Below are 12277 nucleotides of genomic sequence, written 5' to 3'. Positions count from 1 at the left end.
CTTCCTTGACCTCCTTTCCCCATAGAACCTGTGCTGCTCAGCAGCTTGTTTTCCAACCACATGACGTGATTTGTGCTCCCTTATACCTTGAATGTCTCACTTCTGTGTGTCTGAAGACATTCCTAATCTTAATTATTTAGTTTGTCCAATCTGATATAATCAATTTGAAATTCTACATTCTCATTTCTAAATTGAGGCTTATATTTAATCTGCATGGTTGCTATGAGAATTAGAGATAATGGTGGCCAAAGTAGTTATTTTTCTGTTCTTTGAACCCTTAGTCACATGTTTATGTCCCTCTTGAAGCACTACAACAGGCGTCCTGTTATTGTTACCTGTAAACTTCATGCCCCATACTAGAATACTTTGCAGCAGTATTCCCTTATTCATCTTCATATTACCCCTCACATTGAATAAATGAAATACTCAAACATTGAACAAATAGATAACTGGAAAAAATAGTTATTGAGCTTTTTGCCTAAGCATAGCTATTTATAAACAAATTATTGTTCAAGGATATTAATAGGCAGGTATTACAGTATTTATACCACGTCAGAGAATAATACCATATGCCTGGCTATTGTCCTGTCTTTTAATGCAAAGATAAAAGAGGCAGCTTGAGTGCTTGTGGATATTCTGATTCTCTGCCTCAGTAGAGCAGGCTGTGGCTCCCCTTGTTCTTGTGGCCTCTGTCACACCCAGACCCAACCATTTCACCTGGCTACATTCAGAAGTTTCAGGTCCCCCAGTGTTTGGGAGAATGAAGGGAAACCCAGGCAAGACTGATTCCAGACCTTTTCCTAGTCAGTGATACAGATAACCTGAACTCACATAGGTCAAGTTCAGTCACTGCACATGTGGGGGGGTGAGGCTCCATCAAGATTTTCAAATGCACTGCAGTTAATTTGTAAATGAAGAGTTTTTCTTAATGTACTTGGGAGTTTGACTGTATGTTGCTTTCTATCTTGTGAAGCAGTATGTAGTTTTTGGCTAATTTCTTCAGCCCTGCTTCCATACTGTTAGGAGTTTGTTTGTTTGTTTTGACACAGGAACTCACTCTGTCACCCAGATGGAAGTGCAGTGGTGTGATCATGGCTCACTGCAACCTTGACCTCCCTGGCTCAGATGATCCTCCCACTTCAGCCTTTTTTTGTTTCTGTTTTTGTTTGTTTGTTTGTTTTTTTGAGGCAGAGTCTTGCTCTGTCACCCAGACTGGAGTGCAGTGGTGTGATCTCAGCTCACTGCAACCTCTGCCCTCTAGGTTCAAGCAATTCTCCTGCCTCAGCCTTCGGAGTAACGGGGACTACAGGCTCACACCACCATGCCCAACTAATTTTTGTATTTTTTAGTAGAGACAGGGTTTCACCATGTTGGCCAGGCTGGTCACAAACTCCTGGCCTCAAGTGATCTGCCAGCTTTGGCCTCCCAAAATGATGGGATTACAGGCATGAGCCACCGTGCCTAGTGGTGTGTTAGACACCTCAGCCTCTTGAATGGCTGGGACTACTGGTGAGCACCACCACACCCAGGTAATTTTTAATTTTTTTCGTAGAGACGGAGTCTTGCCATGTTGTCCAGGCTGTTCTCAAACTCCTGGGCTCAAGCAGTCTTCCCACGTTGGCCTCCCAAAGTGCAAGAATTACAGGCATAAGCCACCATGCCTGGCCAGGAGTAGTTTGTGTTATTGTTGCTTGTTTTATGTTTAGTTCTGTCAACTACAGTACAAAGATTACGTGATTAGTAACCGAGAAGCATCTTAGGCATAAAGAAGTAAAAGTCAGCTGGGCATGGTGGCTCACGCCTGTAATCCCAGCACTTTGGGAGGCTGAGGCAGGCGGATCACGAGGTCAGATGATCGAGACCATCCTGGCCAACATAGTGAAACCCCATCTCTACTAAAAATACAAAAAAGTTGCCAGGCCCACGCACCAGCAGTCCTAGCTGCTTGGGAGGCCGAGGCAGGGGAATTGCTTGACCCTGGGAGGCGGAGGTTGCAGTGAGCAGAGATTGCACCACTGTACTCCAGCTTGGTGACAGAGCGAGACTCCATCTCAAAAAAAAAAAAAAAAGAAATAAAAGTCTAAGTTTTAAAATCCCCTGAACTTAGGTTTATATCCCAGCTCTGCTGCTGATTTTTGCCCTCAGATAAGTTATCTGAAACCTACCTCATAGAGTTTTTGAGGATTATATTAATAAGAGAACATATTGTATAACATGGAAGTAAATGATTGTTATTAATCTTTGAGTTTAAGAAACTAATCATTCTGTTGATAAAATTTAACTTGGCATTTTGTCTAGGTGTTTACTGCTAAGAGGTGTATTATGTTCCTAGCTTTTCCAGTTGCCAGAAACGTCAAAACACATGTGCCATTTGAAACAAGAGTATGGCTGTGCTTGAAGGATACCAGGTGTCAAAGCAGAGTGTTCCCTTTCTTTGTCTGCACTTATGTTTTGCCGCCTTGGTTCAAACCAGCCACCATTTATTGGGCCCCTACTGTGAATAGGTCTTGGTGAGCAGATTCAGAGCTGATCAGGAGAAGATGTCTGTCCTCAAATAACTCACTATATATAAAAATAATGAATGCCTATGGAAGGTTAATAATGTTTGTCTATACAGGAACTGCCACTTTCACCATACAGAAAAAAGCTGGTGGAGCCAAAGCATCAGTAAGAAAGGCTATGCAGTCTCCAGTTACCTTCCGAAAAGGTAAGGGATAAAGAAGATAAAGTTCTCAGACTTAATACTAAATTTTCTTTTTTTTTTTTTTGAGACAGAGTCTCACTCTGTTGCCCAGGCTGGAGTGCAATGGCGCGATCTCGGCTCCTAGGTTCAAGCGATTCTCCTGCCTCAGCCTCCCCAGTAGCTGGGATTACAGGTGCCCACCACCGCACCCAGTTAATTTTTGTATTTTTCGTAGAGATGGGGTTTTGCCATGTTGGCCAGGCTGGTCTTGAACTCCTGACCTCAGGTGATCTACCCATCTTGGCCTCCCAAAGTCCTGTGACTATGCCTGGGCTTTAGCATGAGCCACTGTGCCTGGCCCTTAATACTAAATTTTTAAAAATTATAAATCACTCAATTTCAAATCTAGATTTCAGAATGGATGGTGTGACTCTGTGCTGCAGTGGTTCAGAGAGGAAGTTTTGGAGTAGCTTTATGGAATCAAGTTAACCACTTACTCTGTAACCTTACACAAATTTCTAACCCATTTATGTATCCTTAATTTTCTCACCTGGAAAATACAGATTATAATAGTGAGGATATATGTAACTACCTTGGTAGGTGAACAGGGTAACTATTATCCGTATCTTACTATGAGAACAGACATAGAGAAGTTAAATGACCTGTTCAGATCTCCTTAAAACAATAACAATAGTAGCTAACAGGTATAGAGCATTTACTGTATGCCAGGCATTATGTTCACACCTCATGTGCATTATCTCACTTGATCCTCATATTAAACCCAATGAAATCTGTGCAGTTATCCCCTATTGAAAGAACAGAACTAAATTTGGTAGGGGTAATTATTTTTTAAAAACCCACTGATTTGGCTGGGCGCGGTAGCTCATGCCTGTAATCTTAGCACTTTGGGAGGCCAAGGCGGGTGGATCATGAGGTCAAGAAATCGAGACCATCCTGGCCAACATGGTGAAATCCCGTCTGTACTAAAAATACAGAAATTAGCTGGGCGTGGTGGCATGCACCTATAGTCCCAGCTACTCAGGAGGCTGAGGCAGAAGAATCGCTTGAACCCAGCAGGTGGAGGTTGCAGTGAGCCGAGATTGCACCACTGCACTCCAGCCTGGCAACAGAGTGAGACTCTGTCTCAAAACAAAACAAAACAAACCCCACTAATTTATATGTACTGTGAAAAATGATGAGAAATACGAAGTAATTAGCCTAGGCTTGGTATTATGCCTCTTTCTCTACTACTAGCTCATTACTTTGCAGATCCGTCGTTCAGTTTACCCCATCTCTTTTTACCTATGTCGAATCCATTATTTAACTCATTTATCAACTTTTCAATGTCTATGGCTGTATTTTCTAGACGATGTATTTGATACTTTTCCTACTCTTTTCCCCATGTACGCATTAAAACCCAAGTTTCTGGTCATTTGGATCAATTTGAATCCTCAAAGCATCATTTCCTGTGCTTGTGTATTAGTCTGTTCTCACGCTGCTAATACATACCCAGGACTGGGTAATTTAAGAGGGAGGCTTAATGGACTCACAGTTTCACATGGCTATGGAGGCCTCACAATCATGGTAAAAGGCAAAGGAGAAGCAAAGTCAAGTCTTACATGGTGGCAGGCAAGAGAGCATATTCAGGGAAACTCCCCTTTATAAAACCATCAGATCTCATGAGAACTCACTATCACAAGAACAGCAGCATGAAGGTAACTGCCCCCATGATTCAGTTACCTCCCACCTGGCCACAGCACATGGGAATTATGGGAACTACAATTCAAGATGAGTTTTGGTTGGGGACACAGCCAAACTTTATCAGCTTCTAAATCCCATGCTAGCTTTTCTCTTTTTCAAAGTCTTTCCTTTTTATCCATTATGAATTATTTTCTAGTTTAGAGTACTCAATAGCTTTTTACTCTTTTCAAAGCAAATATCTAGCAATGTCTAGTTCAACAGATAAAATATTCCCCAAATACAATGTTACCTCTCAAAACAGTTGAAATTACTCGTACCATTATATTGTTTTGTTTTTGAAAGTCCCAGAGATCCAGGGTTTTGTGTTCTTGAGGTCATTATAATGTAACATGAGGCCTTGCCCATAGAAAGCTGTACATACTTGTTTCATTGTTCAATGGTAACCCTGCCTCTGAAAGTTAGAAATGTGTATGACTCCAAGTTTCTAGCTTAAGTGCTTAGATAGACTGTGACCCACAAATTGACACAAGCAGAGCAAGAAAAGAAGCAGGATTTTCTTTGGGAATGGTGGAGGTAATAGGTTTAGTTTTATCATCCAGTTTCAGATTTCTCAGGCTAGACTCTGTAGACACTGTTTGGTGTTATGTTATAAAGAAACTGAGTGTCAGTGCCCATCATCCTAGAGAAAGAGTACTTCCTTTCTGAGGGAAGCCAGTGTACTTGGCAGCCTGGTTTCTGCTGTGGGGTGTCGTCTTGATCTATAACTTACCTTTCACTCTAGAAAGCTTTCACTGTTCAATGGGGCAGGACAGTTTACCTCGAAAAGACTTATGCATGCTCAGTTTCACAGAAATTTTCTCATATTATATATATATATATATATATATATATATTTTTTTTTTTTTTTTTTTTTTTTTTTTTTTTTTTTTGAGACTGAGTCTCGCTCTGTCGCCCAGGCTGGAGTGCAGTGGCCGGATCTCAGCTCACTGCAAGCTCCGCCTCCCGGGTTTACGCCATTCTTCTGCCTCAGCCTCCCAAGTAGCTGGGACTATAGGCGCCCGCCACCTCGCCTGGCTAGTTTTTTGTATTTTTTAGTAGAGACGGGTTTCACTGTGTTAGCCGGGATGGTCTTGATCTCCTGACCTTGTGATCCGCCCGTCTCGGCCTCCCAATCATATTATATTTTTATCTCAAATTGGATATCCCAGATAAACCTTAGAAAAATGCATTATGATCTGAAAGGAAGGAAATTACAAAACCATCTCTAGGTAAAGCAAGGTGAGAGAAACCCAGTGATAGCCTCTCAAGGTTTGTAATACCCCATAGGTGAAGATTTATCCTAAAATGCAAGACTCTTAACTGTAATTTTAGTAGACTAGGTAGTGGTTTGATTTTGTCATTCTTTCTAGCTGGCAATAATCATGTTCATTTGACAAAGCAAAAGTGTCAATGTCTAGATACCAAATTAATTGTAGCCAAGATGGGGTTGGGATTAGTTGATGTTTGTAGTCTTTGCTGATCTCTAGTCATATCATGAATACTTGAAGGATACTTCAGCACCCCACCTCCACTTGTTCCCATCTGCTTTGAAGTGGAAGCCTACTCTTGTGGTTGTGTTGCTTAACCACTCATTGGTTTCTCTTTCAGTCTCACTTTTTCTGTTTTAACGACTGTTTTCCTTTTTACCACAGTATTTGTTCTCATATGCATTCCTGTCATCTGCTTGTAGATTTTTTTCCTTTATAAGGCTTTTCATAATTTGTTCCTTATTAATATTCACTGAAATATTTACTGAAATAATTATTTACTGAATAATATTTACTGAAAAATAATTTACTGAATTATTTTAACATGGGACTTCCAGTGGCATTTCAAAATACTCTCTGATGTCTTTAAGTAGCAGAAAAAATGTCAAACCTTTTCAACTAGAGCATAGCTCTCACATTGGATATTACAGTGGCAGGTGCTACCAAATGATGTTAGCTTTGTTTCTTTTTCAGACTCTTGGGGCTAGTCAAAAGAAAAATCCCTAAGCTGTCTATACCACTGCTCCCTTCCCTTTGGCACTAATCCAGGAAGAAGCTTTTGGAAAGCTGCCACCTTGTGGATGCAAATTAATAGATCTATTCATATTTTACTTATAGATATGAAGATGATCTTAAAGGGCCCTCTAGGTATTATTATTCCTTCACCCTAAAGAATAGAAAGTAGGCTAGGCGTGGTGGCTCACGCCTGTAATCCCGGCACTTTGAGAGGCCGAGGCAGGCAGATCATGAGGTCAGGAGATCGAGACTATCCTGGTTAACACGGTGAAACCCCGTCTCTACTAAAAATACAAAAAAAAAAAAAAAATTAGCTGGGCATGGTGGCAGGCACCTGTAGTCCCAGCTACTCAGGAGGCTGAGGCAGGAGAATGACGTGAACCCATGAAGCAGAGCTTGCAGTGAGATCGCGCCACTGCACTCCAGCCTGGGTGACAGAGTGAGACTCTGTCTCAAAACAAAAAAAAGAGTAGAAAGTTAATATATTAGCCCAGGTTCTAGGGTGGATCATCTCCATCATCTTGGGCAAATTGCATAACCTCTCTAAGCCTAACTTTCCTCATTTGCAAAATGGGCATAATAATGCTTTCTCCATAGAACTGTCAGGAAGAGTATTCACTCAGCAACTGCCCATTGAGCTCCTACAACATACCAGGCACTGTTACTCATGAACAACACAGAAAGCAGCACATCAGTAAGGGAGAATGAGGCTGGCTAGTTGGAACTACTCTAGCAAGGGTGGTTGAAGGTCTCTTTGAGAAGGTAAAACTCTTACTCCAGCTCTTAGTATGAAGCAAATTAAAAATTAAATAAAAATTTAGAAAAAGAGAAGGTGATGTTGAAGTGAAGATCTTGAATGATGAAAAGGAGATTGTTAGGTAAAGATAAGGCAAAACAGTTTCAGGCAGAAGTTCAAAGTTCTGGTAAGAGTGTTATATAAAGATAAGGCAGAACAGAAAGTTCAGAGCCCTGGTACAGAAACAAAGTTGGTATGGCAGAAAAGATCAATATGGAAAAGTGACGAGAGATATGGTGGAAGAGATGGGCTAGATACTGTAGGCTAAGGCAAGGAGTTTGGATTTTACTTGAGATCCAGTGAGACTTCATTTTAGGCAATTAAGCAGAGAGATAATATAATTTATGTTTTGGAACATGTGGAAAAAAAGAAGACGGCATACAAGGATAGATTGCTTGGGCTAGGATTTTAACAGTGGAGATGGGGGAAACTGTTTGATTTGGATATATTTTGAAGATAGACAAAATTAGGACTTGCTGATGATTGGACATGTATAAGAAAGAAGGATGAGGCAGGGCACAGTGGCTCACGACTGTAATCCCAGCAGGTTGGGAGGCTGAGGCAGGCAGATCACTTGAGGCCAGGAGTTCCAGACCAGCCTGGCCAACATGGTGAAACCCCATCTCTACTAAAGATACCAAAATTAGCTGGGCATGATGGCACATGCCTGTAATCCCAGCTACTCGGGAGGCTGAAACAGGAGAATCACTTGAATCCGGGAGGCGGAGGTTGCAGCGAGCTGAAATCGCACCACTACACTGCAGCCTGGGGACAGAGTGAGATTCCGTCTCAAAAAAAAAAAAAAAAAAAAGAAAGATAAACTACTGGATTTTAACCTGAGTGTCTCCTGGGATGGGGCAGTTTAGGGGTAAAAATTAACAGTGTGGTTTTGGACCTGTTAAAGTTCAGATGTTTATTGCACATCCAAGCAAAGATTTTAAGAAGGGGCGGTTAGCTTTATGAGACTGGAGGTACAGGTTTTAGAGAGTTATCAGCATGTAGGTGATATTTAAAGCCATGGAACTCAATGAAGTTAGCTAGGGAAAGCAGAGGTGTGTTAGAAAATCCAAAGACCAGGCATGAATGTCTGGTAAGTTCAAGGGACTGAATGTAAAAGTGCTTATTAGCCCATACTAAATGCCAAAGTGTGTGCTGTGATTGTTTTGGGGGCTTTATATACCCTCAGCTTCAAGTACATAAGGTTGGTAGAGTTACAAAAGACAAAGAGGGCCCAAACTTCAGCACTGTCCTACCTCTTCTTCCTGCTTCAGGGAGCCACGTGACTGCTTGTTTGGGATCTATATTTACTTCCCATTTGCCCCATGTCTTGGGTGTTTCTTCATGAAATCACCTTGAAGGGTAGAACATGCTGTGACACTGGCTTTGGAACATTGTGTTAGGTGAGGTAGGCTCCTCTAGGGCTTTGTGCGGAGAAACCTTATTGGTTTGTGGGTTTACTAAGCTGCTTCTGGGCATTAGCTGGAATGAAAGTTTCTTTTCAACAAATACTGATACATGCAGTAAGAAGAAAGAGGGTCATAATGTGTTGTCACCACATTCACTGTGATGCCTTTGCCCAAAGGCAGATTGTAAGCATTAAGCCTGGGTGAAGATGCCCAAAGCATTGCTTCTAAGAAGTTTTCACGGCCGGGCGCGGTGGCTCACGCCTGTAATCCCAGCACTTTGGGAGGCCGAGGCGGGTGGATCATGAGGTCAGCAGATCGAGACCATCCTGGCTAACACGGTGAAACCTCGTCTCTACTAAAAATATAAAAAAATTAGCCGGACATGGTGGCGGGCGCCTGTAGTCCCAGCTATTGGGCAAGCTGAGGCAGGAGAATGGCGTGAACCTGGGAGGCGTGGCTTGCAGTGAGCTGAGATCACGCCACTGCACTCCTGCCTGGGAGACAGAGCAAGACTCCATCTCAAAAAAAAAAAAAAAAGAAGTTTTCACAAGACTATCCGTAAAAGACAGGGAAGGCACAGGTTTCAGAGTTCACCCAACTTTGATGTGAAGACCTCTCCACGGTTCTGTTATATCTGTGGCCTCTCCTCACTAAATTTTCTTGTCTTAGAGATTAATTACTAATAGTTTTCAAATCCAAAGAAGGCTGGAATTCATTTTCCATCTCGTACACTGACAGGACACGAATTGTTCGAACCCTAAAGTGAACCATATCCAGACCTTATGATTTGAATATTATTTAAAATGTGACTACCTTTGCTTTGATGATAAAAGTCACAATTAACAAATGAGTCAATCAATCAATCAATCCCAATGTATGCTTTGTTCTTACCCCTTAAAAGGCTCTAATGCTCCGTGTCGTAGTCAGCAGCATACAAAAAAACATGGAAATGCTGGACTTGCACCTCAGACCAAGCAGGTGTGTGTGGAGTATGAGAGAGAGGAGACTGTGGTGAGTCCCTGGACGATACCTTCAGAAATCCGTAAGATTCTTCATGACAGCCACAATTCCCTTCTACAAGTAAGCATTGTTCTAGATTTTGTTTGTCTAGTGATTGCTCTATGTTCTTCAGGTTTTTTGTTTGTTTTTTAGTTTGTTTTTTGTGGGATGTGGAAATACTGAAAGGTTGTTAGGTCAGTTTGAAATCGTGATGCAAAGCATCTTCCCTTTTGGCTTAGTACTCCAGCATTTATCTTTCGGAATTCTCTGTGACTGTATTTTTTAACTAAAAAATGACCAAAATATAAGAACATAAAATTGTACTACAAGTATCAACATCCATTCTTCCCTGTCTTTGAATCCAGTGCCAGCATCTTGTTGTGTGAGATGATGTTCAGCTCTTGTCCATCTGGATGTGCTGGGCAATCACAGCCCTATTTCCTGGCACATTTCCTTCAGCCCTTTGATGGATGAGCAACTCTAGAATTTTTGAAAGCTTATTTCCTATTTCCTGGCACATTTCCTTCAGCCCTTTGATGGATGAACAACTCTAGAATTTTTGAAAGCTTAGTTCACATTCCAGGTTTTTTTTTGTTTTTCTGTTTGTTTTTAGGGGCTAGGACCACAACTGACTGTCTTTTCAATTCAATAGGACTTGTCTCCAACTGAAGAGGAAGAGCCAGAGCATCCTTTTGGGGTGGGCGGCATGGACAGCGTGTCTGAGAGCACTGGCAGCATCCTCAGCAAGCTGGACTGGAATGCCATCGAAGACATGGTGGCCAGCGTGGAGGACCAGGGCCTGTCTGTCCACTGGGCCCTGGACCTGTAAGACCTGGATATCATTCTGTTTCCATACACAGGCCAGCACCTCAGTAATGTGGTTCTGAAAGATTAACAGGTTTAAGGGACAGAAGCAATGAAAGAAGCAATGTGAATTTTCCATCTGCTATCATATTGTTACCTGGATTAGCCATTTCAAGAGGAAAAATAAACATTTCTCAATAACTTTGCCTTCATGGGGAAAAGGTTGACTATTGATATATTATATGTTTTTGTATTTGATGCATCATTAAGCATAATTTTTAAAATGATAAGTACCTTTCAAGCCAAGTTTGCATAACCTACTTTCAATAAAACATTCTATCTTGCCTCCTCCTTTATTACCCTCTGAGTTTTGAGAAACAACCATATATAGATTAATCTAATAGGGAAAAAAATTCTTTTCTTTGAGAAGAAAATCACAGTCTCACCTGAGAACTCAATTATGAACCCTATTTTAAAACACCTATGCAGGGTTTAGCCTAGGAGTGAAAAGAAAGACCAACTACATTTTACCAACCATGAATTTCTAAATAAGCCAAGTTTCATGGAGGCCAGGAGATCTTCTGTCTTCTGCCCTGCAGCCTGAAGCCTTGGAGGAAGAAACAGGCGTGGATGCTTTGGGCAGGAAAGTAGGGGAATATGACTCCATGCTCTAGAAGGCTTATCTTAAATTTGTAGTAACCATGGTACAGAGACCTGGTTAGTTTTTGGTATTGAGCTCTAACAGTGTTTGTTATAGTTTTAAGAGATAATTTTTATGAGAATTGACTCAGAACCAGGATCCTTCAACTACTTCATCAATGTTTGGTATAATATCAAAGCACACTATTATCTGAAAAAGCAATTAAATACCCCTTTTTTCCAAATATCTACCTGTGTGAAGCCAGATTTTACAACATATGCAGCAAGTTGAATGCAGAAGCAGGTATGGTAATTCAGCTGCCTTCTATTAATTTGTTGAACTATAAAACAGTGCCATTCTCCTTACTAAATTGTTTTAGAAAATAACTTTATATGCTAACATTATTATTAATTGTCATTTAATTGTCATTGTCATTTAAAATATTACAATGTTTTCTGTTTCTTTTTTGTGTATTCTATGGGTATTGATACATGATAGTTGTACATTTTTAATGGGGTGCATGTGATATTTTAATACATGCATACAATGTTTAGCAATGAAATCAGGGTAATTGGGATATTCATCACCTCAAACATTTATCATTATTTGTGTTAGAAACATTCCAAACCTTTTCTTCTAGCTATTTATCCATTGTTGGATACTTATATCAATTTTATATCTTAGCTGTTGTGAATAGAGCTGCAATAAATGTGGGAGTGCAGATATCTCTTTGATATACTGATTTTCTTTCTTTTGGATATATACCCAGCCATGGGATTGCTGGATCATATGGTAGTTCTATTTTTAATTATTTGAGGAACCTCCATACTGTTTTCCATAGCTGCTATACTAATTTGCATTCCCACCAAGGCTGTATGAGCATTCCCCTTTATCTGTATGCCCACAAGCATTTATTTTCCATCTTTTCTATAGTAGTCATTTTAACCGGGGTGCAATGATACCTCATTATGATATTGACTTGCATTTTTCTGATGATAGTAGTATCGAGCATTTTTTCATATACCTGTTGGCCATTTGTATGTCATTTTTAAGAAATGTCCATTCAGATATTTTGTCCATTTTGTAGTAGGATTCTTTTTTGTTACTAAATTCTTTATATAAGTTCTTTATATATTGCGGTTATTAATCCTTTGTTGGAGGGGTAGCTGGCAAATATTTCCTCCCATTCTTTAGGTTGTCTTTTCA

General features: G+C 40.6%; 1 protein-coding gene across 5 annotated transcripts in view; it reads left to right on the top strand.

Annotated features, from left to right (window-relative positions):
• CPLANE1 (ciliogenesis and planar polarity effector complex subunit 1) overlaps nucleotides 1-11794 on the top strand; it is a 162996-nt gene extending 151202 nt beyond the window's left edge. For all 5 annotated transcript variants that reach the window (XR_003730286.2, XM_015139879.3, XM_015139883.3 and 2 more), the window contains 3 exons: nucleotides 2618-2707; nucleotides 9530-9708; nucleotides 10280-11794. Coding sequence is in view for 4 of the 5 variants with exons in the window: in XM_015139879.3 (XP_014995365.2) it covers nucleotides 2618-2707; nucleotides 9530-9708; nucleotides 10280-10456 (446 nt within the window). In the remaining variant the exon portion in view is untranslated. The remainder of the gene's footprint in view (nucleotides 1-2617; nucleotides 2708-9529; nucleotides 9709-10279) is intronic.
• Nucleotides 11795-12277: the final 483 nt, after the last annotated feature.

Source organism: Macaca mulatta, chromosome 6, assembly GCF_049350105.2.
Source record: "Macaca mulatta isolate MMU2019108-1 chromosome 6, T2T-MMU8v2.0, whole genome shotgun sequence".
Lineage (NCBI taxonomy): Eukaryota > Metazoa > Chordata > Mammalia > Primates > Cercopithecidae > Macaca > Macaca mulatta.
Note: the sequence above shows the minus strand (reverse complement) of the source record. Positions and strands in the feature narration are given on the sequence as shown.